The sequence below is a fragment of the Amblyomma mixtum genome, chromosome 1 (genome assembly GCF_055824585.1).
Source record: "Amblyomma mixtum isolate Tamu chromosome 1, ASM5582458v1, whole genome shotgun sequence".
Taxonomy (NCBI): domain Eukaryota; kingdom Metazoa; phylum Arthropoda; class Arachnida; order Ixodida; family Ixodidae; genus Amblyomma; species Amblyomma mixtum.
The window spans coordinates 2,736,463-2,762,681 of record NC_143012.1 but is presented as its reverse complement, the minus strand read 5'-3'; the positions used below and the strand labels follow the sequence as shown (position 1 = coordinate 2,762,681).

General features: G+C 48.9%; 2 protein-coding genes across 2 annotated transcripts in view; both read left to right on the top strand.

Moving 5' to 3' along the window:
• The window catches only part of LOC149365257 (mitochondrial potassium channel ATP-binding subunit-like), a 54,722-nt gene extending 53,252 nt beyond the window's left edge, over positions 1–1,470 (top strand). The window contains exons 17-18 of the mRNA XM_089541365.1: positions 1,086–1,174; positions 1,306–1,470. Of these exons, the coding sequence (XP_089397491.1) occupies positions 1,086–1,174; positions 1,306–1,392 (176 nt within the window). The 3' untranslated portion in view covers positions 1,393–1,470. The remainder of the gene's footprint in view (positions 1–1,085; positions 1,175–1,305) is intronic.
• A 10,866-nt stretch (positions 1,471–12,336) lies between these two features.
• On the top strand, positions 12,337–25,069 carry LOC149365256 (pancreatic lipase-related protein 2-like). Its single transcript, XM_089541357.1, has 10 exons — positions 12,337–15,014; positions 15,789–16,069; positions 16,663–16,809; positions 17,178–17,286; positions 17,383–17,499; positions 18,811–18,942; positions 21,187–21,438; positions 21,652–21,769; positions 23,965–24,141; positions 24,943–25,069. Exons 1-10 carry the CDS (start codon positions 14,939–14,941, stop codon positions 25,028–25,030), a joined length of 1,497 nt encoding a protein of 498 aa, XP_089397483.1. The 5' UTR covers positions 12,337–14,938; the 3' UTR covers positions 25,031–25,069.
• The last annotated feature ends 1,150 nt before the right edge of the window (positions 25,070–26,219 follow it).

Below are 26,219 nucleotides of genomic sequence, written 5' to 3'. Positions count from 1 at the left end.
CAAAGTAATATTCAACAGTCTAGCAGTCAAAGCAGGATCAAGGAGTTAGACAGGCAGAGCAGAATGGTGGGGCTAAAGATTAACATGTAGAAAACCAAAGTAATATTCAACAATCTAGCCGTCAAAGCAGGATCAATGAGTTAGACAGGCAGAGCAGAATGGTGGGGCTAAAGATTAACATGCAGAAAACCAAAGTAATATTCAACAGTCTAGCAGTCAAAGCACGATCAATGAGTTATACAGGCAGAGCAGAATGGTGGAGCTAAAGATTAACATGCAGAAAACCAAAGTAATATTCAACAGTCTAGCAAGAGAGCAGCAGTTCGCAATTGGTGGCACGGTGCTATAAGTAGTAAGAGAATATGTCTATTGAGGGCAGGTAGTGACCGCTGATCCGGATCATGAGAGGGAAATAACTAGAAGAATAAGAATGGGGTGGAGTGCATATGGCAGATTCTCTCAGATCATGAATGGCAGTTTACCAATATCCCTCAAGAGAAAAGTATACAACAGCTGTATGTTACCGGTACTCACCTATGGGGCAGAAACGTGGAGGCTAACAAAGGGGGTTCAGCCTGAGTTAAGGACAACGCAGCGATCTATAGAAAGAAAAATGATAGGTGTAACGTTAAGAGATCGGAAGTGGGCGGAGTGGGTGAGAGAACAAACGCGGGTTAATGGCATCCTAGTTGAAATCAAGAGGAAGAAGTGGGCTTGGGCAGGGCATGTAATACGAGGGCAAGATAACCGCTGGTCCTTAAGGGTAATGGAGTGGATACCAAGAGAAGGCAAGCATAGCAGGGGGCGGCAGAAAGTTAGGTAGGCGAATGAGATTAAGAAATTTGCGGGAATTGCAACTAGCGAAATTTGCAACTAGCGAAATTTGCAACTAGCGAAGGATAGGGTTAATTGGAGAGACATGGGAGAGGCCTTTGCCCTGCAGTGGGCGTAGTCAGGCTGATGGTGATGATGATGACTAGGAAACAGCGCTGACCCCATTGTCATTATTATTGTGTGCGGTATTGTCTATGGTTGTGCAAGTGCTTTTTGTGAACTGATCATGATCGGACAATATTTTCCTTCAGGTCGCACAGTGCTCGTGATTGCACACAGGCTGTCTACCATCAGGAATGCTGATATCATCGCTGTCTTGCTTGATGGAAATGTTGTTGAGGTAATGTACCACATGTTATGTGCTTCTCTGCTGTTTATTTTTAGTGATGCTTCTGGGTTTCAAGGGGTTAAATTTATTTCAGTTCAGATTTCTTGTTGTCGCAGCTCATTATTTTTATTATTCTATTGCAGATTGGCGATCACAAGTCTTTGACCAGGTTGAAGGGTGTATATTGGAAGCTCACTCAGCATCATGGTTTGCTCAGAGGAGTAGGGTGATTTGAGAAGGCTGTGGGCTGAACTGTTTTTGACATGTTGTTATAATTTTAGAGCATAAATGTGTGTTGATTGTTTTTACTGCTTTGTGGTCTTGGGATCTGCTTCCTGGGAAAATACTTGTCCACTGCCCTTACTTATCCCCTCAAGATCCTTTGTTCTTCACGATATGAAGCAAGAGCCTCGCCATACCCAATTTCTCGCACGGCTTAGATGTACTGGGATGAAATATAATCACAGAAAGAGTGTGGTGAATATGCATACCATTATGTAGAAGACAGTGCAGGGAGTAGTCCTGTCAGTACTTAATCAGTGCCTTGCATTATAATGCCTCTTTTGTAGCTGGTAGATCCCCATAGGAAGGGTTTACAGCCTACAGATAGCCAGAAGTATGGCCATGCATGAGATATCTAAACAGCCATTCAACCTTATACTTTGAAATTGATAATATAAAATATATTCCAAATATAGGAATTGACATCCATTGCTGTACATTGTATACTTACTGCCTCATTGTTATTCTTTTTGCTGTGATATCCAAGAATTGCATTCCTTCTGCAGTGACCGCTCCTCTACGCAGCTGATGGTGCTGATGGGCTCATGTAAATATATACACGTACAGGCATGGGCAAATAGTAAATTTTAGGATCGAAGCAGGTAGTGGTATTGTTTCTAATGAAAAAGCAGGAATGCTTAAATCATCACTGACCCGATAGATCTGTCACGGTGGCTTTGGCATTTGGCTGCGGATCTTGAGGTCACGTGTTCCATCTCAGCCATATTTCGATGTAGCCAAAATGCTGGAGCGTCTGTGTGCTTTATGATGTTGGTGCATGTTAAAGATGTCTAAACTATTCTGGAGCCCTCCATTATTGCGTCCTTCATAGCCCATGTGTCGCTTCAGGTGGTTAGAGGCCACAATTTGCAATCTACACTAAACTCGGCACTCGAGCAGGCAAAGAGAAAAAACAATGTCTGAATACCTGTAATGAATGGGAAGTGTGGTATTGACTGCAGTATAAATCACATTGTGACATTTACGATTGCCATTTAAAACAGTTTGAAAATGAAAATGATTTTGAGAAATGCAGTAACTTCTCGATGGACACCTGAACCGCTCTGTGAGGCTGAAAGAGGGGTGGATTTTTGGGTCACTCTTGGATGAGCAGCCAGTCCTGTTTTAATCGCATAGTATTTCTTGGATGCCAAGAAATTGATTGCAGCATGGTTTTACCACGTAAAATGTGCAAGACTGTACCAGCCTGCAAGGGGTTGGCTAAAGATGGGCTAATTGTGTGTGCATCCTCATGTTTTGTCTCGCTGACATGGCATACATGAGTGGGCAGTCTGTCATAGCGGTTCGAAGATTGCATAGACCTCCATCGTCATCATTCACTAAGCTGCACACTGCGCTCTTTTTTGCTGCAATTTAGGCTTATGGCGCTTTCCCTAAGTGCCGAGCAAGAAGGAGTAGAGCAGTTGCAGGAGTACCTGCTCTGCCACTGGAACGGTCGCTGCTTTCCGAGAGCGGTAGGCTGCCTGACGATGCTTGCTTCTCCACGATTTTCAGCCTGCACGCTGCTAGCCATGCTTTTGGATCCTGGGGTGCTGCGGTTGGCGGTTGCTCACGTGTATATCGACAACTCCGCCGTTTCTCCGACCAGTCAGCATCCAGAGTGAAACAATGTGCAATGCCCTCTGGACAGTGCACAATGAAATCAAAATTATGCCCGTGCGCACCGCTTGTGCGATACAGTCTGTTTCGACCAGACGCCAACTACGCGAGTGAAGGGGAAGTGTGGGCTTGCTGCTTCAGCCTACACCTGTGATCAACACGCACTGCACATGTGCGGTTTGAATTGGCAGCTTGCTTTCAACTAGTGCAGCTTGGTAGAAGAAACAAAGGAAAACGACTACAGCAGATTTATTTATTTCTATGCCCTTAGGGCCCTTGTGGGCATTACATTACATATTGGGGGGGGAGGAGGGGGGATTCATCAAACAAAACATAACAGATTTACTGAACAAAATACAAAGGGCTTAAAACAAGAATAAGCAGGCTAAGAAGCCGGGTACAAAAAATAATAAAGAGAAAGAAAAAAAATGGCTGGGAACAGGTTCTTGAAGAATAACAAAAAATACACATATGGCAAGATAGACAAAGTAGTTCAGAAAAGACAACAAAAATTCCGCTTTCAAAAGTTACTAAACATGGCAGGTTTGTCGGAACTTAGCGGCCTACACATATACACTCAAACAAACGAAAAAAGAGTGAACCAAAAAGAGACAAAAATGTGCATCACTCTGGGTTGCGAGATACTAAAAATGACAAAAGAGCTGTTGGAAAGGAAATGGATGGTGTTTCTTTAATAACCACATCATGAGAAGCAAGGGAATTCCGCTCTTTAATAGCCAGGACGAAAGGCGAGTATTTGTGTAATGTGTTTAATCTTCGTGATGTGATCTACACGAACCAATGTGTGCGGTGCTGGAAGAATATGTGAACATGTAAATGGTGTGTTGATGTGACAGAGCGCATGGAAAAAAAGATTAAGGGTGAATTTTCTGTGCATGACTAGTGGCGGGAGATTGATATTTTCTGTGCTGTTACACTTCAGCGTCGAGAGTATTAGGAAAGGATGAATCGGGCAGCTTTGTATTGAATAGATTCCAACATGTTAATAAGGTAGGCATGATGAGGGTCCCAAATGACTGATGCGTATTCTTTGGCAGGCACAATGAGCGTGTTGAGGGTGTGTAGTCTTGTGTCCTGGTTGGATCGGCACAGTCAGTGTTTAAGAAGACCAAGTATTTTAAAGCTTTGGAAGTGATCAATTCAGTGTGAGTGCTGAAGCTTAAATTAGATTTAAAATGCACATCACGGTAGTTTACTGACGCGGCAGTTTCAATTAGTGTTATTTACCATGCAGGCATTAGGAGTTAGCTCATCAAGGTCAGTCTGGAGAGCAGTAATATTGGAAAGATTAGATATTACTCTAAATTACACAGTCATCTCCAAATTATCTGGTAGTTGACGTTGAAAGTGATGTCGTTTAAGGGGTTGTGAAAAAAAAATGAAGCTGCCCGGTTTTAATTTTTACTGCTTCCGTAAACATTAGACATGCTGATTCCGAAATATTTCGACTCAATATTGAGTCTGCATTTAATTAAGCCCGCTCGAAATCGCTGCCTTTTTGTGCTCATGAAACGACCTTGCGGCGCCATCGGCCGGCACACGCACTACTCGACTACGTCATTTTAAGATCTTCAGAAACGTATAGACATATCTTCAACTTTCGTTTGCCCTAAAATAATAGCTTTATGAAAAACTCAGAAAGTGAAACAAGGCGTGGTCATACGTAAATCACTGACCTGGGACCAGTTTCGGTTTCGGTTCTGCTTCTCCACCCTCCTTGGCTTCAATATCAGCGGCTCGATATAGCCTTGTTTACGTGAACCTATCTAGGTGGTGTTCCTTGACAGCGGTGGTTTGAGTCAGAGAATCGAGCTGAACAAGGTCAGGCCATCTCGACGACTCTCTGCTTACAGGAACTCGATACGAACGAGGCAGCTATCGCGGCGCGCATCGGCTCCGCGCTTCTGTTCTTTGCTGCAGAAAAATATATTCCAGAAGCGTAAAGAGGGTTAGGCGTATAATTTGCAGATGGGGCTGCGAGTCAACCCACCCCTTGCGATAGAGATGAAGACTCGAGTCCACGACGGGGTTCGGAGGCTCACGGTCGGGGCTCCCGCAGGCAGAGGTGTCGCGGGCTCTCGGCATGACTGCTACTTGCCGGGCGCGCGACGTGCCGTTGCGAACGGCGTAACGACTGACAGCAGCTCGCCGCCTGCGCCCAACCGATGTCAATGCCGCACGCGGCGCGTCGCACTGACAAGGGGCAGAATGCGAGCGCGCAGAGGGCCAGCGTCATAATAACGTGAGGGCGCGTTTCTCGGGGCCGGCCTGTCAGCCTGGTTGCCGGCCGCCGGCGTCAGAAAAAAACGCTAGTATTATTTGTTCCCGTTCATAACAAGCCCGATGAATGCCAAAAATGAATCATTTTTGAGGATCGTTGGCTGATGCCGAGTTGCTGGCAGTATTTAATTCGGCGATACAAGCAAATTTCATCCCGTGACCGCTTTATTTGCTGCCTGGTCGCCGCTCGCATAGCTGGTATTTCCTAGCTCCGCTGTTGAAGGCGTCACGGAAATCGAGCATATCTTTATTTTATTATGGGACAGGTTCACAGTTAAAGGGGTGACGAGAGCAGTACCTTCTACAGCGCTGACCAGTTCCGAAGCTCCCTCAGCTGCGGTATCGATAGTATCGATGCGAAACCAGGTATGCTTAGCGACGATCAGGGCCGCCGGCGAGCCCCGCAGATCATCGTCCGGTGCGCCCGCAGGCGGCGTCGTTGCCGAAAGCTCGGCATGCTGCCACTGCTCGAATATAACAGGCAGCCTTTCTGATAGCATGGCTGTTTTGTCTTTTCTGGTGCGAATGTGAAATACATCGAGCCTGCAGGCCGGCCGGCAAGCCTGGATCCCGTCCGCTGGCGTCATAAAAATGAGCTAAAGATTTTTCTTCACGTAAATAATAAACTGTGGCAGCAAGAAGTGTGGAAAATAGATCATTTTTGAGGATCGTTGAACAATGCCGAGTTGCTGGTAGGAGCAGCAACTGTAATACGAGCAAATTTCTTGCCACAACCGCCGCTCAGCTCCCGCTGCCCGGCCGTTGCGGTCCGGCTTGCGCGCCTGGCGTCCGCTAGCTCCGCTGCCGAGCGCACCTCAAAAATGACCATATTTTTTGTTGTGAGACGATGCTGTTGACAGTAAAGCGATGCCAAAAGCAGGCATTTTATTATAACCCAGGCTACTTCCGAAGCGCTGTCCACCGCGGCTTCGATGCGAAACAGGCCTAGCGACGACCATGGCAGCCAGAGAGCAGTGCAGTTCGTCGCCCGGCGCGCCCGCGTCCAGCGCCGTTGCCGAAGCGCGCTACGTGGGCAGGCATGCTTTGTCGCCGCCCGAGTACAGCCGGCAGACTTTCTGATAACATCGCTATTTTGCCTTTTCTGGTGCGAACTTCAGTAGCCAAGCAGCGCAGGCGCTGGTGTGCGGTGGCAAGTGTTACACCGGATGTGGGCCGGGCATGAGTCAAGCGGCGCAAAGATGCTTGCCGCTCCGTGTATCTGCTTGCAGTAGGCGGCAGTTCGCAAGCGGCGACTGGTGCGGCGTGCCGGCTAAGTTCTCGCACTTGTGTCAGCTTGACAGCTAGCAGACTCCATTCTGAGCAGACGACGGTGCCATATTCGATTCAGTATGCATGCTGTGACCTCGCTAAGTCGCCATGTTGTGTTGACGACAGAAGTCTCTGATTGGCTTCTTAAATGACGTTTGCTGTGAGTTGAGGGGGACGCGCGCTGGGAAACCAAAATTTAGTTTTTTTTCGCTATTCAATCAACCCAGACGATGAAACGAACCAAGGTATACTATAGAATGAGGGGTCAGAATTCCAAATACACACGTCGTTCAAAATTTTCGGAAAACATTTCACGACCCCTTTGATATATATGTTAAAGGGCTCTGCAACATTATCCAAGGAGAGCACATCAACTTGCTTAATCACTGAACTGCGTTGTCACGAACACGTGAGCTATAAATAATACACTTCTTCCCGTAGCAAAGAGCCTACAATCACGCGTAAAAGTTGGTGAGCCCTTCCCGGCGACTTTTTCATGCTCACGCCCTCCGCCGCACGCTGCTGCGTATACCAGTTGAGAGATGGCTATTGGTTAATTTTTTCAGATGTCGGGCAGCTACCCTGGCCGCGGCCAGTAAGCCTAAAGCCCCCAGATTAGCGTCCTAGATCAGCTTTGCTTATCTAGGGGCTTTAAGTAAGCCGTGTAGCTCTGGCGGGTCGGGAAGCTTCAGTAGATTTATTTGTTTGAACCGCTTTCCTAAATGCTCTTTTTTCCCTCTTTATTGCCGTACTGATATCTGTGGCAAACCAGGGGTGGTTAGTACGTGGGCCTGCCATTCGTTCTGGCACGCCGGAGCCTTCTATGAGTTTGAAACGAAACTACCTCCAACTTACATTAGTCGCTCGTTTTTGAAAATTGGCCTGAAATTTGTTTGTGGTAGTTTCCGACAACTGGTCCATTTTTCAACTTCGGCACGTGCGTGTTTGTAGGTAAGCCCTTTAGTTTTATTTTTATCGGTACGTGGTAGTGAAAGAGAACAGTGTACAACTTTGTGGTCACTTATTTCTTTCAAAACGTGAATGTCTGAGAGCTCAGGGTGATTTGTTGGGATGAAGTCTTGGATATGTTTACCGCAAGTGGGTTCCTGAACAGTTTAGGGGAGCTGGTGACATAGGAGTAAATGAAGGAAATTAATGTGCTCCTGGTGGTGACTGTCGGGGTCGACAGCTTCGTCCAGTTAATGGCAGGAAAGTTTTGCGAGGATCTGCTGGATAGCGCATATCTAATAGTTCAGGTTGGCTACTTGGTGGTCGATAACAGGTGCCTGTAATGCAGAACTTGTGACCAAGTTGAGCAGAAAGCCAGACTATTTCTAAGGGACGGTCGATAGGAAGGAGATGCGTGGAAATCTTTAATCACCATGAGTGAATCGGCCCTCTCTTTTTCTGAATAAAATGAGCGCTTGCAACGCCCTTGGTGAGCCACGTTTCCTAGCCCACAACGATATCCGCCGAGCAGTTGTTTGCTTTGTTATATATGCTGCGGAAGTTCGCCAGGAGCAACGAGGCTGACTGGTTGGGTTTTGCTGCGGTGTGTTCTTTGCCGTAGACTAGAAAGGAAGTAACGTAGCCTTCCTTCATAGCCTGAGTCGCTTTGAGACGTTAAACCCAATAAACCCAGTCCGCCGCGATGGCTCAGTGGTTATGGTGCTCGGCTGCTGACTCAAAAGACGCGGGTTCGATCCCGGCCGAAATGATCGAATTTCGATGGAGGCGAAATGCTAGTGGCCCGTGTACTGTGCGATGTCAGTGCACGTTGTCGCTTTGGGAGGTTAAACCCCCACAAACCAATGTTATTCATTTCCTGTTTCATTTCTTTTAGCGGTTGTGACATTTCAGCATTGCTTTCTTTTAACAGTGCGAGCACATCATCCATCTTTGGTCTGGGGTTCGCATCCACATCACCCGCACAAAGCAAAAGCAGTGTCAGGCACTTAGAAAACAGGAATGAAGTGGGTCTGGGGCGACGTTCACGGACTATAAGGTCTAAAACGATACTGATATTCACACCCTTGTGCGTGACAGGAAAAAAAAAAATTGGCTGTAGTTTAACTCTGGTTGACCTACAGGAATGCGAAAGCACGTTACTTCTTCCTCGCCTCCGTCTGTCTTTGTGTGCTTTCTCATTAGCTTTATCCATTTACCCATAGCAAGACTATAGCGAGACTGCGAGCGCAGGCGAGTAGCGACCTCTATCGCGCCGCTAGGCTACGGCGAGGGGGCGGAGCGAGCGCGCGCTGTCCCGTTGCTGGGCAACAGCGCACCATCTGCTAGGCGCGGAGGCGGCCACCCGAGGTCTCGCTTTCGCTGTCGGAGTGTTGCTTTCGCAACAAAAATGGTCCGATGCGAGCGCGACAAGTGCGCAAAATCCACGCCCATTGAAACACAAGAGTCGGGGTCAGCGGCCACATGAATATACTACAACAAAATTGAGCAGAAAAAAAAGGCCGACTCGGAAAAGCAAAGAGCTCAAGTCATCCATATGCTCTTGTGGCCGCGAGTCCCAGAGGTATGAACGGTGGCTTTATAAGCGTCCTTGACGCTGTCTCTGTCTATGACGCCACACGGCGAGTCACGTTCCGCGGTGTCATGCAACGGGCCACCGGATGGCAGCACGTAAGGCGTGCAGGTGATCCGGTTGGTTAGCGCGCCCAGTTAGCACGTGGCAGGATACGAGCATCTAGAATAGCACAAGCCGCCCATAAGCTCTTGTGGCCGCAAATCCCAGCGTTTTAATGTCAAGTGACATTTCACGAGACCGCAGCCTGGACTGCACTCGGCTGCGTCCGGTGCAGCGGAACGTTTTCTGTTCTTCCACCGGATGAGAGGGCTGCCATTCCCGTTCGCCGTCTGGATCGTCTCTAGCGTGGTGAATAAAAAAAAATCTGAAAATTCAGTCATTCATCATGCGTCTGCCTCAGTTCAGCCATTCATGCATTTAAAATGAGTAAAAAACAGAGCAAAAATAAAAAGGCCCATGCTTTCGAACTTAATCGAATGTTGTAAGCGTTCTATAATTTTAGCAGTGCATTCATTGTTTGCTTATGCGAGGTTCGATAGCTTACGTGTATGATGTAATGAAACAAGTGCGTCGTCATGCTCTGCTTTACTTTCCAGTGTGTGTCGGACATGGTGCTGGGCAGGTATGCAACCGACAATTTTCTTGCCCCTGTAAAGCGTGCACCGCGCCGTACACCAGAGCAGTGTGGGCTGCCCAACCGTAAGAAAATGATCAAGTGCAGTTGTAGCGGTGTTGACACAAAGTGAACAGGGTGGAATTAACTTGTCTGTCGCCTAAAAAGTCAGTTACCAAGTTCATATAGACCATAATTCAGAGCCGCTCCCGGGCGTGGCCATTTTGCGCCGACTGGCGCGCCGCGGTGCGGGCGTTTCTTTGGGGACTGCGGGGCTGCGGCAGCTCCGCGGCCGCGCCTCCATATAGCCGCGCTTCGGGCGCTAAAAAAACATTGTCGAGCATACTTTCGCAGCGTGGCTGGATTGCAGGAAGTATTTACGTTATGAAAGAGATAACATTGACGCGTTTTAATCACATTTAGTTTGACACTCAGGTTAATTGTGCCGGCGCTTAGAACGCGCTCGTGCTTATATCGCTTCCGTCTTGGTGCTCCACCGCAAAGAAACTTTTTGTTCAATATCAAGCATTAGGTGTGCGGCTAGCATGCAGTTCCAATTCCCATGCACTCTTATTCCTTCATGCCGGCCATAAAGCCCCCCCTGCACAAACAGGGCTTTCTTGTCGCCTGCGTGGTGCGCCAGTTTATCAACAGATTAACGCTGTGAGCTCAACTGAGTCGCAGCGCCAACAGAAAACAAATTTTGTCATGTTTTATGCAACCTGGTGCATAAAAACGTACTTGAACTTAATTTATCAAAGCTTGAATATATATGAGCAGCTAATCCAGCTTTCACTAATTCTCAGGTCCGAAGTCGCGTTATTTTATTCAGGAGCTCTCGCCGCGTGTGAGAGCGTTGCGTAGCCCTTTAGCTAAGTGTGGAAAATGTAATGAAATCGCGCATATTTTCCTATGATTAAGGTAGATACCGCCCCGCCGCGGTGGCTCAGTGGTTACGTCTCTCGGCTGCTGGCCCGAAAGACGCGGGTTCGATCCCAGCCGCGGCGGCCGAATTTCGATGAAGGCGAAATTCTAGAGGCCCGTGTACTGTGCGATGTCAGCGCACGTTAAAGAACCCCAGGTGGTCGAAATTTTTGGAGCCCTCCACTACGGCGTCCCTCATAGCCTGAGTCGCTTTTCCACGTAAAACCTTATGAAACCAAACCAAACTGAGGTAGATACCAGCAGCAGAAAAATACTATAGATAAACCTTTACCCCCAGATTCGTCTGACATGCGTGCGGAAAAAGCAGCTGAAATTGGTAGCGGTCGTGCTTACAATCGTGTACATGAAATGTGTTTAATGGGAACAAAAGCAAGCTCAGCGCAAGGATGCCGAACACGTACTGGTGATCGGAAACACGCACTCCGTCGAGACAACCTTCAGTCTGCAGCTCGCCTATCCAGTTACTACTCCACTGAGTCAAATCAATAGATATACATTCTGATGCATAAAATTATCATAGATGATAGCTAAAGTAAAAGGCGACAACAAACGACACGACAGCGCAGAAATCTGCTTAGAAGTGCTGGTTTCCAGTCCGTACACTACCTGGTCGACTACCCTCGGATTTCACGTTAACGAGTTACTGCGCGCAAGATAACCGCAGTACTGTCTGGAAGAGGGAAAATGTGAGTAGTGACGCACAGCACACACCCTCATACGTTAGCTGACGGAGCACAACAACGGCAGAAGCGAACACGTAAACATGCGTTCACCGCGCGGCGCCGGCGCGACCCGCTGTCCCTCGGGACGCGCGCGCCGACAGATGGCGACTGGTGTCGAGAGTAGGAGCGCGCCCGCAGCCTGCTTGCGAGGGTAAAAAAATCGACGAGTCGAGAGGTAAGCCCCAGTAAGCAGGGGCTGGGTTGAGGTGCCGGTCTCCTGTGCTAATGGCACCCAGTTCAGTTTAGTGGGATAGTTGTAGCCGGTTTACTGCACTCGCTGTCGCGCCTCTGAGGACGCATTGCGGCTGGCTTGAATCGCTGGTGTCCCGCTCCTGTGGGGTGCTCGTGAACGAGGAGCGGGAGAATGGCGCCTCGAGATGAGAGGGTGGGCCTCGTGCAGCGCCTAAGGTATGCGTTCGGCTCGTACATTAGGGCCTGTCGCAGTTCGCACTCGCTTCTTCCGTCATTTCAAGAGGGATTACTGCAACTACGCGAGCTTGGAAGGAGACTTGGTGCGAAAACCTTCCAGAAAATTTGCTCGAGGCGGGTTTGGCAGGAGGAGCAACGTGGGTACAGGTTCGGGAATGGAGCTCTTCCCTGGGCTCCGTGGTGTTGTCCGCAGCAGGCCTCCTGCTGCACCCGGCGAAGGGGCAGTTGCGGCTCCCCCTCGACCCCTGCTGCCCAGGCGATGCCGCGTCGTCCTTCGCCTTTCTCCGTGCACATCTCAGGCTGGCACACGCACGCCTGTGAAAATGAGTGTTTGGGTTGGCAGACGGCTTATGGGAAGTCCTTACGCATGAGCCGAGGCAGTTTTGCTTACTGATTCATTGTTTGCAACAGTCTTCAAGACCTCCTGATGTTCCGACTGGACCACCCCCGCAGGAACCGTCGCCACGTCTAGAAACACTTGCATCGACCGTGTCTTCGAAACGGCGACATCGGACACATAAGCACCAGCTTCAGCGGCCTCAAGGCCGTTATCGTTACGCTGAAAAATAACTCCCCAAACTACTCAAAACCCGTTTCCTGAAATTCCTGGTGTCCTTCCTACAGACTCCAATGCCGTTCCAAGCGCTTAGCATTCGTACTGACGAGTATTTTATGTATGCTTTGGGAATTACACTCGCGGCGAAAATGTCGCTGCTGGTCTTGCGCACAGTGAACTCTTTTACTTCCTGTACGCGACGAAAAGGAACAGTTACTACTGCAACTGTTCTGACCGCGACTGTTCACGTCTACGTGTGCATGGAATTAAAAATGATGCTTCGGACAGGAAGCCAGCAAGGTCGAATAGAATCGAGTCGACAATAGCATAAATTGAAGGGAAGGCCATTCCCACCTTTCCCGGACCCTCAGCAACCAGCGGCATCTGTTGGAAGCCAGTCCCGAGAGGTTTGCTGGCCCCGTAAAATGCTGCCTGCGCTCACATCAGCTGTTTCCGACGGCTGTAGAGCATCAGGCAACGAGGAAGCGTCTGTCCCGGGTTCAAAGTCTGTTTCGGTAGCAGGGTGGGCCGCAGGGTGAGGAAAAGGTGGAGGGGGAGCGAAAGCCTGATGGATAGGTAAGAATAGAAAACACGCTCATGTAAGTCATTGGCTGGGGCCTTTGTGGTGAGGCCAATCATGAATGGTGCAACCTCCCATCAAAACCCACATGTTCTATCACGGCGCTTTTTGTCTGCAGGATCTCTTTGATAACATAACAATTCTCCCATAAGCTCGGCTCGATAACCAACCTTCGTCCGTGTAGGGAAGCATACCGGACCCGAGGCTGTACCGGACGTCAGAAAAGTGCCGAATAAGTGCTTTTAAATTCACCTGAGTACCGAGAACCCGTCGCGGTTGCTCAGTGGTTTGGGCACTCGGCTACTGAGCCGGAGTATCCGGGTTCGAACCCTACCGTGGCTGCCGCGTTTCGATGGAGGCGCCCCTGTGCTGTGCGATGTCAATGCACGTTAAAGATCCCCAGGTGGTCGAAATTGTTGCGGAGCCCTCCACTACGGCACCCGTTTCTCTCTCTTTCCTTTCTTCAAAAACCGCTAATTCAAAGGAAAAATATGCCCTCAGCTATTGTTCGCCATGATGAAGGCTCATCATTGTTTCCCGCTAAAATTCCATTCCTTCCATGCTGACGCACCTCGGGCTGAGCGCCTGGCGTGGTGACCGTCAAAAGGGCTTGCCTTCCCGCGCTACTTTTCGCACAAGTTAATGCGGGGCTTGTAGCGTAAAGAAAAATCGGTAGAACACTTAGTAGTTGCACCAGCCTGCAGGGGCTGTGACCGTCGCAATCTCCGGACGACGATGACCGGTGATCGTATAATGCAGTCCATCGACACGCTGCCGGAAACATCTGAACCTGGTTCTGTCATTCTCTGACATACCCGTCAGACACCGTTTCTTTTCTTTCTCGGATTGCTCGAAACGGAGTGGGTTAGGCGTGGAAATATTTGAGGTGCACCTATCGCGACATGAAAGCGGCTGCTGATAGCCTGCGTAACAAGGACTGAAAGTTGCGCTCTTGGACACGCGTATTTTCCTTGTGAACAACCCCGATGTTGTACTTCAAGATGAGCCTGTTGAATTCAAGTTTATGTCCGGCGCGTACGATGTGGCGATTTTCTTATGATAAATGCCCAACACACTTTGTAGTCGCCATAGGGCCAAAATTAATCTTCCTGAGATTAAAAATAAAAGCAACAAACGCTTTAGGGTACATCGCATCGTTTTTTCATTATCGCACAGCCATTCGCGATTCTGGAGGTCAGTGGTCCGAGAAATTGCATCGGTTTCTGGCAAGAACAATCTGGCTCAATGGATAAAGAAAAAAATACGAAGAGTGACTCACGCTTGTGCAGAAATATCTCGCCTCTTTCACGTCTTTCGGGATTTGTTGACATGTTTCGCACGTCTTTTCGTGGCTGACTGGGGTTCACATCGGCAGAAAATGTGTGTGTGTGACGGCTGGTGGAGTCATTTCTCCCGCCGAAGCGATTGTTCGGGCAACGACAGATGGTGCGAGAAGCCGAGACAATCAAGAGAAGAAATGGAACGGAAAAATACTGGAAGCTGTGACGTGTGGCACTATTCTAAACAAGGACAATTCTTCTTGGTGGCCAAGCCTGTTTGTGCCGACTGTTCTCCGTGAAGTTTTTTCGTCTCTATCGTTAAAAAAAATGCGTTTTAAAGAAAAACAGACATGCTTTGCAGTTGACACGGCTAAAAATACGGCTCCAGTGCCTCGTAGAGGACGATTGCTTTTGTCATTTTGTTTTTGCTTTTGAAAGTTTTATCCGACGCTGACGCTTGGAAGAGCGAACAAGCTATGCGAAAATTAGCCTATTAGTCCCAACAATGAAGATCATAAGTTGCGTACGCGCCCAATACATATGAATATTTCTCACTGTTACAAAGCATCGTTCGCTGACAGGATGCCGTGCATTTCGGCGTCTTTATGCGTGTCTTCGAAGTAGCGGTGCCGTAGTCATGGGGAGCCGTCTTGGAACCTTGGTTCTGACGCTGCTCTGGACTGCTACACCACTGCAACAGACCAAACACGTCAGTGAGTACTTCGTTTACTTTAAGTGGAACATTACGAAGCGGCGTATCAAGGAGAACACTTATCAGGCCGCTGTTAACGATTTTAAGTGATATCTGTATTCTGTTTTGTTTTCTAAGTTTTTTTTTTCTGGGCGCATGATACCTTTAATGCCTTGTTAGATGCGGAAGCAATAAATTTGTTTGTTTACTTTGAACTAAGTGCCCCTCTTCATTTTGCTGGGGTTTCTACATTGTCTTGACAATAGTGACCGTAGCTGTGCGAAATGGAGCAACTCTGAAGTCGGCATACTAATCAGCTGGCGTATTTTCCTACGAGGAGCACCGGAAGTTCCTTGGACCTGCGTTCCGTGTTCCTCTCAGCGCACCTTGCGCAGGCCCAGTGCAACTCGTGAAGCACTCGCGATACTCCGCCAGTGGCGCACCATGCCGTGTTTCCCCGTTGTTTTTTTTCTTCTTTTTATGACTGGTTCGTGGACGTGTCCCACAGCAACGAATACTGCTCGGTGATGTAACCAATAATCAGAGCTACAGTGAAATTAATCTCAGCGAGAAGAAAAACGAGTGAAAAACATGAAGGCCTGAAGGCACGAGTTTTAGAGAAATGCGTCGCTTCTTTGGCGGCTGTAAATGGTTCTCGCGTTCGTGTAATGCGGGTGTACCTTGCGACGTGCGGTCGTTGCAAGATATCGCCGTGACAGGCGCGCTATGTACAAACAACCGTTCCCTAGTAGGGCGTGACGAGCGGCGTGTTTCGATTGGCCGTGTGTTCCAACAGCTTCAGAGAACGAGAGGTGCTTCACGGAACTCGGGTGCTTCAGCACGAATGGCCCCTTCTTCCACGAGATCTATCGGCCCATCAATTTCTTTCCCGAAGAGCGGGAGCACATCGACACCCGGTTCCTGGTGTACTCGCGTGCCAACCCCAAGCGCGGAGATGTTCTCAAGTGGTCCTCAGCTCCGGAGGAGGTCGCCAAAGTTACCTTCAATGCCAGCTGGCCGACCAAGGTGCTCGTCCACGGCTGGATGGACACGATATTCTTCGCCTCGTGGATGACGGTAAGAACGAGTGCAGGGAAGGGCTACTGGGATGCCAGTTGGCGCCGGCCTGAGCCCCCTTCGCTGCTTCACTGTGATCTCGCTGTCTTCGATCTTCTGGCCATCGAGTTGTAATTTATTTTTGAAGGCCGCAGTGGTGCCAGGGCATCAAGTACAGACGCTATCGTGTTAGGCCTGAGCTGTATGAGGTATTGTACTGTCCTTTCGGAAAAACTTCCAGATCACCCAACTTGCAGTTGGGCAAAGAGGACAGTTCTCTACCGTGCAGGTTCTTGGTATTGATGAGCCGAGCTGGAAGCCGTGGTAGACGCTCAATGTTCAGCGCTGAGGCCTCGGAGGGAGCAGTGTATCGCAGTGCAGGGGCTGTCCCGGGCAGCAGCTAGTGTCCGGCTTCTGCACCTACACACTGTTTTATCCAGGATTCCTGCCTTACACACACATCACAGGCAGGTGCATTAGAAACGTCTACGAACTCGCTGTGAGCCCTCCAAAGTGAGTAGGGAAGTGGCCCGTATGCACAAACAACGCGCGCACTGAATAATTACCAGCAACTGGTACACACTGACGCGCCACCCTTCGCGATTCATCCCTAGGAAATGAAGAAGGCCTTTCTCATGGTGGGGGACTACAACGTCATCCTAGTCGACTGGCAAGGAGGTAACTCCCTCCCCTACACACAGGCCTCAGCCAACAGCCGCCTGGTTGGAGCCGAGATTGCACTGCTGGTCAGCAAGGTCGAGGTAAGCACGGCACAACAAAGGAAAGGCCAAGCCATTATGTTCTTGAAACATGTATGCGAGAAGTGAGCGCCAGAATCCTGCTTACCAAGAATCGCAGAGGCATGCCAGAAAGAACTGGCGAGAACCACATCCTTTACTTGCAAGGTTTTAGTGGTCAAACGCGGCGCTCAGAGCGCACGGTTACTGGCACATTCACTTTTGGATGTCTTGGGAAGACCCTCACAAACGGCGACCAGGAATAGCACGCACTTTCCGGTGCTGAACCTGTTGCCGCTGGTGACGACAGAGGGAGTGCCTTGACGTCATCGTTCAGGCACGCTGCCACTGGTCCAAAAAGACGTCGCTGTGCGTTTCTTTCATCTCCACAGAAAGCGTTCGGCGCGAAGCAGGAGACATTCCACATCTTGGGTCACAGCTTAGGCGCCCACGTGGCCGGTTACGCTGGTGAAAAACTTGCAAGGCTCGGGCGTATCACAGGCGAGCGTCTTTTGCCTCTGTGGGCATTTTTTAAAAATCTGCCAAGTGAACTGGAGAAGAGGTTCAAAATGCAAATACACCGTATTCGTCCCTCAGGCCTGGATCCTGCCGATCCCTACTTCCAGCACATGCCGAAGGAAGTGCGACTTGACCCTACCGATGCGCTGCTGGTCGACGTTGTGCACACCGACGGAGGATCGGTGTTCGACATATGTAAGTGACGACATCTGTCCGGTAGGTACTTGAAGCATTGGGAGGACCACGATTGTGTCCAGCGTCGGCGTTACCGCTCTCCTGCCGCCTGCTGCTGTAGCACCGGCGATGGCACCTTGGTGGCGGCGGTCAGCAGTGGCTTAGTGAAGCGGCAAGTGTCGGTCGTAGCGTTGCAGTTTGTGCTCCAAGCCGCAGAACGACAGCACACAGGAAGAGAAGCCGCATCAATCCAACTTAGCGCTCCTCAGTTTTTCAACGGGGGATGATCGTGCCGAATTCCAGATCACCGCGTAAAGCGGCGCAAAAGAAGGTGCCCAACGGAGGTGGGATAGGAAAGAGCGCTCAACTTATTCTTATTGAGGGAAACGTGCACAATATATAGCAAAACAGCGGCGGAGGTAATCAGGTGCAGCCAACCTCGCATGGTGTGAAGGGCCATGAAAGCGATCAAAGACATAACTCGGAGATAAGGCTAAAAGACGGCGAAATCTGAAAAGGTATGACACAAAAAATAACGTGCTCTGGGCGACTATATAACAGCTAATGTCACATCGTGAGAAGAGCCATAAAACCGATAGAATACATTTCTAACAAGGTGGCGTGGGTAAAACCGATAAACTCTGCCAAAATGAATACTAGGAAAGTATGCACCGAATGAACGTGACACGGTGTAGCGAAAAACTGTAACGGACTTAACTATAAAAACAATAAAACATCACTTTCATTGAATCGGGCATGCGTGGTCAACATCTAAAATTTAACAATTCTCTTATAAAAACGCAACTTCACTCGCATGCAATAATTTTTCATGTGCCACTGACACACTCTAAGCCCTTTCTTTTGATAAAGAAGGCTTCCTTCAACTCGCGGGCTACGCTGACTGAACTTATCAAGAACCACAGTTTCAAGTAAGGGGGGAATCAGGATTCGATCGGGTGTATTTTTCAAGCGAGTTGCCTCGAATGACGGCTTCCTGTCTGTTCAGTGTAAACTTACCCGCATGTGAGCGGAATCCTGTAAATCATCCCTTCTCTACAAATAGCGTGCACTCGAAACCTTCTTCATATTAGTGCCGTAGTCTTCTTCTGGCGAGGGTGCACTGCAGAGGATCACGGCGGGAAATGGTTACGAGTGAAGAAAAACGGCCATGCATGGCATTGGCGGTGTACGCTTTCTTTCGGACTGTCGGCCGCTCTCAGCGGCGAGGTGTTTCAGCTGACTGCCCTGGAATCCGTGAATAGGCCTTCGCGTGCATGAGAAGGTCGTCCAGGTGGGACAGGGCGAATCCTTGCAGTATTTCCCTCCTTCCAGACAAGGCCGAAGGGTTGGGGATGCACCAGGCGGTCGGACACGTGGACTTCTATCCCAATGGCGGCCTCAAGATGCCCGGATGCTCCACGGGCTCGCGCATCCTGGCCGTCTTGACCAAGGGCATCGTGGACGGTGAGCGAGAGCTGCGCGGCTACGCGCTCTCTCGAGCGGATTTCGACGCACATGAGAGCGCTTCGACATTTCGCACTCGTCGAAGTACTGCCGCGGTTAGAATGCTTGGGGTGTTCACGGAATTTACTCCTTTTTAGCATACTCATATCGCAGAGAAACCGACGTCGTCGTTATTGACCCTGAGCGAGAAATCCACGAAAAATCCCCAGATAAGCAACCTAGGTGGGCCAACTACGTCAGGTGACCTAGTGGCGTCGTCACAACGTGCCCACCGGATGGCGAGCAAGCTTGCCACCGTGGCAGGTGGCGGTTGAATTGAGGATTTGTCGCGAGATTTCGCTGCCGTCGCTGAGACGTCGCAGGGCAGTGGCGCATCGCTTGACCGCTGCTCCAGGAGGGGTGCGAGGACTCCCGGGGGTCTGCGAATGTTCAGCGGGGAACGACCGATGTCGCGTATTCCTTTCTTTTGACTTTTCCCGGTCCGCGTATGACTTGTGTCGTGCTTCTTGTGCACTTTTATCTGCAGTGCTTTTTTTTTTTTTTTTTTGAGGCTCTTACTCAAACCGTTATCGAAGTGCCACTCCTGAATTTAGACTTTTGGTACCACGAATAACATAAAAATTATGGTTTTTGTTGGTTAGAGCTGCTTAGAATATACCACATGTCCCGCATTTCATGACAAAAAAAAAAAAAAGAAATGAAAATGAGGACGTTACGTTATTAGTGAAAGTGGTAAAATACTCACTGCGTTGTCAAGTGCGCATATAAGAAGCGGCCCATTCCGTCCATCATTCATTGTGAACAAGGGACCCGTACGGGTCCCGAAACGTCAAGTTTTTATAAACCATCTTTTGGCGAGTGTATGTTTTATTTTACCACTATGCCTCTCCCTCGCCAGACAGGATTCTGTCGAACCCTTGATTACGTTATTAGTGAAAAATGCGAGCTCTCTATACTGTTGCGTCACCTGCCGGCAGGCAAATGAATTATACCTGGTGCTTCACTTGAGATGTCCCACAATTTTTAAGAATAGGATTTTGAGTTCGAAGAGCGCTTTTTTCGACATAGCACTGTCAGCGATGCAGCGCATCGCAATACAGCTAAGACGTGCTAACCAGTACGCTGATTAACTAATACTGAGCTGATTGAGTTTTCAACAGTTACTTTAGTCTCTTTGTTTATTGTGAAGCGTGTGGCCCGCCATAAGTACGTAATATCCATATGAGTTTTTGTAATTTCGAAAACGCAGTTCTTCTCGACGCTGTACGTGGCCCAACAAATTGTGGCTTTTTTTGACAAGCTGCGTTCACTGGCGGGGTTGCTTTGCCTGCAGTCTTCTGGAAAGCGCTGTGTGTTTTGGCGCCGTGTAGGCGAAATTCGTTGGGCCACAGCACCGAGGGTAACTGCGTTTTCGAAATTATAAAAACTCATATGGATATTACTTACGGTACGCTGCACGCCTCTCAATAACTATCGAGACTAACGGTAACATTTGAAAAGTTTACTAATGAAAGTTAATCAGTTTGTTATTTATCAAGTCCTAGCTGCAGTCTGATGCGCTACACCTCTGGCCATGCTACGCCGAAAAAAAGCGCTTTTCTAACCAAAAAGTCTATTTTAAAAAATTTCAGAACATCTCAAGTGAAACAGGGGAGCTGAAGAGCTGCACAATGTCAGTGGCCGAGTTCGACTCACACATCAACTTGCTTCGAAAGCTTAGCCAAAGAGAAGAACTTGGGAGCAGAGTTTCGCGACTGTAGCTCGTAATTTGTCTTGGAGTGCCGTTGTATTTCACATATAGTCCGTAACACGTGCTATGTCGCCAAACCATCGACGCCGTAGAGACATTATACTGACTTTGTAGAGCGGTCGGACTCTGTCCTCGTTATTGGTGACCGTGTCTGCAGCCATTATAGTGCACCTATTTGTTGCTTACCCAGATTCGTGGCCCAGTGCTCAAGTTGGTACTAAACGGCACCCTTATGGCCGCGGTTGTCATATATGTGAGACGTACAGACAGCATTCAGGGTGCTCAGATGTACAGAATACTTTATTTGAGCAGGTTTCAACGCTTTTCTGAAGCAGTTGGTCTTCGATTTTGCATTTTTCTCTAAGCAAAGTTGGACGCTAATCTAAGTTACACCTCTTTGGTGGAAACAGTGCGTTAGATACCTAACTCAGACCTCCGCGGTGCCACAATGGTATGCTGGCGTAGTGCGCGAATGAGCGCTGCCGACGGCGCAGCCGCCCGCTCGGTGGTGTGCAACCACGAGCGTGCCGTCGAGTACTTCCTGGACAGCATCACGGAGCAGCACTGCACCTCGCTGGCGTTCGCCTGCCCCTCGTACGACTCCTTCCGCCGGGGCCGCTGCGCCGACTGCGGCCGCAGCGGCCGCCTCTGCGCCCGGATGGGGATGCGCACCGACCTGTGGCGGCCCGCCGACAACACGTCCGTCCGCATGTACCTGCACACCATGGACGCGGCGCCCTTCTGCGGTAATTGCTCCTCCTCTTCCTTCCGCTGGGAGGAAACGATGCGCAGCTAGGGAAACATGGGCGGGTTAGAGGTATAAATAACTTTAATGGTATACGAACGGCGCGACGAAGCGAGATGCGCTGCAGCCATATATCTGCGCTATCCAAGTAATTTCTCTGATGTGTTCACAGCTGTTTTACGTCCGTTTAATGACTTGCGTCGCTTCCCTTCAGCGTTTCCCTTCTTCGTGAACATCGTGCTCTGGAGGACGGAACAAACATTCGCCACGGGATACTTTGTGCTCATCTTGGAAGGGGACAGAGGAAAAGCCACCATCAAGGTCAACGAAGAGTACGTACCGTGGACAGCAACAGTTCAAGTTAGAAGGTCCCGTATGCACGCGCTATAAGAGCAGCTGGTCCAGAAACATGTGATGTCATATTGGCACCCCCCCCCCAAACTTTCGGTTGCATGTGCAAACACTCTGCCTTTTTCCTACTGCGAGGTATCGTGTATGCTTGTCAGCATTGAGGCATCCAAAGTGTTTATTCATCGTAAGGAATGTGACAGCAAGTGACGCCAAGGGAAGGGACACACGACTCGAGGTTGTCTTGTGTACCTTCCCTTGGTGTCATTCCCTCCTTGGCTCTCGCATTCTTTGCTATGCATTGACTGCCTCAGCAACAGGCGGTGCTTAAAGTCAGGGGGTCCCTCGGACCCCCACCAGTACTGACAAGGGATCTGAGACCTCTTGCGCAATAATGTAGGGACTGCATGACTGCGAAGCAGGCATACATTTTTTATTCATCTTGCCATTGGTCGTTAAAACACTTCTCCCGTATCGTTTCAAAAATTTCACCGTGAATTTTGCTAAGGATCATTAACGTATTTTTTAAAACCTCAGAGGGACAAACACTAAACGTAGGCAGCTCTACACAAAGGCACACCGTCCAGAGCTGTCCACTCAGCTCCAAGGCTACGCAATAACAATGGGAAACACAGTGCAAAGGCTGCCCCACCCGGCAACCTTGACGGATAATGAAAGCTTCCAGCCTTACCAAATCTTTCTCTTTCCAGCCTCCCTGAGAATATTGGCGGTGTTTCTAGTCTGAGCTATATTTTGTTCATTTTCCTTCTGCGCGTATGCAGCTCCTTGAGCACCACAACTGCGCCCCTTTGTCTGAAACGGTGTGTGCAAGAGGCTGCGATGCACCCGCTCTCTCTCTCTCTCCTTCTCGATTTCCCTCTGCACCTCCTCGCTAGTTGAGCGCAGTTTGAGGAAATGGGATGATGGCGTCACTTCTCGGTGGACTCCCCAGTCGCGCCGTGAAAGAAGGGAGTGGAAGAAGGAATAGAGAGAGAGGCTCCGGATCCGGGCGCCTTTTGCGTGTGGCCTCCGTCGAAACGCCGCCAACTTTGGTGACCGCGTGAACCGCGCCCTGGTGAGGGGAGAAGTGCCGACACCGTCTGGGAGAACGTCCGCGGAAAATGAGCCTGTCCAGTGGCGGCACCTCTTCGGGGTTTGGTGTTCCCGCATTCTGCGTCAAAGAAAAGCACCGTCGTTCTGTCGCTTCTTCAGACGCGTCTCGAAAGACAGTGCAAGTACTGTGTGTGGTTTCATTTCACAGCCCCACTATTTCCTTCGTTAAGGGCCTAAGCACTGAGGCCGAGCTCGCTCGGTGTCTGGCGTCCGTGACCCGACGAGTTGCGCTTCCCTACTTAGGAAAGAAGTTTGCACCGCTAAGGGTCTCCAGTAACCAGGGCTGCCATGCGAACTTGCTGGGTTCGCGCCAAACGAGATTAAAAAAACAAAATGTGCCCTGGGTTCTTCGCAGTGGTGCAGAAAGGACTGGCGTTGAACCGGCCTTCCGATGGTATTTCCCGCGTAGTCCTGCAGCACAACTTTCTCATGGCTCTCATGGCCTGCACAGTTGGCCTTTCACTGCGTATGGCTTACCTTCTAAAACCTTGGAAATGCCTTCGATACTCCAGATGTTCGGCTTTACACCTCCGGCAACTTTCCCCTCCATGACCTTTTATCCTTAGACTCGATCAACTCTCTTTTCACGTCTGGATTCGAGGCAGCCTTTCATTAATGGGACTGAAGCTTACTATCCTAACTTTTCTTGGAGAATTCGATTCAGTCGCACATCACTCGAGAACACCCGAGTCTCCTAGCACATCCTCACAGCACTCCTCGAAGGGCACCTCTGCTCTGCTTTCAGTGTAATATATTCGTGGCCAGACAGCTTTCGGCCGCACCTAGTTATATCGTATACAGGCAAGAGAACCACTTCCCATACCTGCGTTAGATGTGTCTGTGTGTGTGTGTGTGTGTGGGGGGGGGGGGGGGGGGGGGGCATTTCACTAGCTTAAGTATCTATATGGCTAAATATCTGAGCCCGTCGGGAAGACTAGGCGTCTATTCCTGGTCACCCGGGAGGTACTCTGAGAGCTTCCGAGAAACACTGCACTTTTGTCCCTGTTTGTGTTGAGACAAATCTGGAGTGAATGCTTTCCTGCTTTTTCTCTCTGCACGCGTGCAGGCCCCTGAGGCTGTTCGGAGCGGTGAGGAACAACTTCGTCGTGAAGGCCGATACGTACATCGGCAAACTGCGGCAGGTTTCCTTCAGGTACACGAGCAGCCGCTTCTTCCTCTTCCGCAAGAACATGCTGCTGCGATACGTCGAGATTATGCCCATGAACGAGCCCCTGAGAACGCAGTGAGTGCGCCGAACACTTGTCTTCTCTGTGCAGCGGCGAGTCTGAGGAAGGATCGCTTCACACGTTTGTTGGGCGCCGCTACTGCGTTTGTATTGAGCCTCTGAAACAGACGGCACCACCGACACTGTCATCGGAACAACTCCGCTCCATGTTTAACTTGAGAAATCGACAAAATCGTCCAGATACGTTCCTGTTGTTTACGCAGCAAATCAAAAACCTTGTCTTCCGAACGGTTTCAAACAAGTTCTCATCGCTGACGCTTCATGCTTTTCGGGCACGCGCTGGTAAACTCACACGTGGAATCAGATAACTTGGCCAGCAATACATATAACAGACCGGCGACATAGAAGCTGGTCTTGCGTGCGTGGCTTACTCATACGGCTTCTCTAGACTTACCCTTAGATATACTACCTCTTTGGGCTGAGTGCCTCCATCTTCTACCCTCTCTTTCACTCACAAAGGGAAGATTCGAGAGTATACCCACGCACCACCACCATGCCCAGGACGGCGTGCACTGCTGGCCCAAGTTGGCAACCCCTAGAGCGCACTTCTTCTGTGATGTTGGAGGTCATATATGCGCATAGAGTGGCGAAATTTAAGCATAACCTTCCTCTTGGCGGAGCTTAATTGTATTTTTAGATGTATCAGCTTTCTTGGCAGCACCCATTTTCGGGGTACATTACAACACAAGGAACTTGATGTCTTTCTGACAATCGCTTTAGCAATTTATTCTTCTGTGAAATCGTGTTTTGGTAAATATACTTCTTAATCTTGCGTTCTTATTCCTTCATTTCGTGCAGGGACAGAAAAAACATGACGAAAACCTATTGCTACTACAATAAGGATGGAATTATCTCCGGAACTGAGGTCAGTCTGCTGCGTTGCTGACTTCGGCTGGGGATGCGCAATAAAGGATGCCTCAGAACCGAAACACACACTGTCGGCCTGTTTATCCCTTCTTTTAGTTCTTGCCACTGCTCGAGTAAGCTGGCGAGTTCGTGCTGATATTGAAGAAGCGTAGCTTGTTGGGCCAGCTGGTGCGTGGTAAGTGGGAAACCAGCGGAAAGGACGCGTTCACAGGGAGAAGTACACAGGACAGCGTTGTCCTGTGTACTTCTTCCTGTCAACGCGTCCTTTCCGCTGGTTTTTCACTTATCGTACTGATATTCCTGTGATTAAAGATTCTCTCTCCATGCTCTAGATTCTACAAAAATGGATTAAGTGATTTTGTTCCTTTTCGTCGATGTCACCTTGAGATGAAACCCCTTTATTTATTTATTTATTTCACATACTGTCAATCCCATTGGGATTTTTACAGGATGGGCATATAGTAAGAAGGTACAAAGCGAATACAAATGGAATGGTATACATTAAAAACACTGTTATTTTCAAGTAATTACATGAGTATGGGGAAAAAAAAACACAGATAACAGAAAATAAAACACATAACGAGAGAATATTTTTCACAGAAAAGGGTGCAATTTTATACATTGTAAGTAATATGTTCATAAAGATGCTGTTACATGCAGTGATACGAGTGGTCTGTTGTACTTAAATAATTATGATTTAATTATCTATTTAATTATCGCTCAACTGTTCTTCTACCAAAGTTACAAATTTCTGCAAAGATGCATTAGTAGTAATAGAGGGGTTCAAACTATTCCATTCTTTTATGGCAAGCGGGAAAAATGAATTTCTGAAACAGTCGGTTCGGAATGCGTACTCTTTAAGGGTTAATGGGTGCTTATGCCGGGATGGTCTGGATTCATCTACAGATATATATAACGAAGTATCTATGTTTAATGTGTTATGAACTAATTGGAACAATAATTTTAGTCGTGCTAGTCTGGCGCGTTTCTGTAAAGTAAGAATACATGCTTGATTTAGTAGTTGGGATGGTGAATCACTGCTCCTGTATTTGTTAAAGATAAATCTAATTGCCTTTCTCTGCACTCCTTCTAGTTTGTTAATGAGTTGTTGTGTGTAGGGAAACCAAATCGTATTTCCATATTCGAGAACTGATCGTATAAATGTGTTATATGCTAACAGTTTGGTCTCCGGTGGCGCTTCTCGAAGC

Coding starts and splice junctions, on each gene's coding strand:
- LOC149365256 (XM_089541357.1), top strand. CDS start 14,939: ATGGGGAGCCGTCTTGGAACCTTGGTTCTGACGCTGCTCTGGACTGCT. Junction 16,070..16,662: donor TCTTCGCCTCGTGGATGACG/GTAAGAACGAGT, acceptor ATTCATCCCTAG/GAAATGAAGAAGGCCTTTCT. Junction 16,810..17,177: donor TGCTGGTCAGCAAGGTCGAG/GTAAGCACGGCA, acceptor TCATCTCCACAG/AAAGCGTTCGGCGCGAAGCA.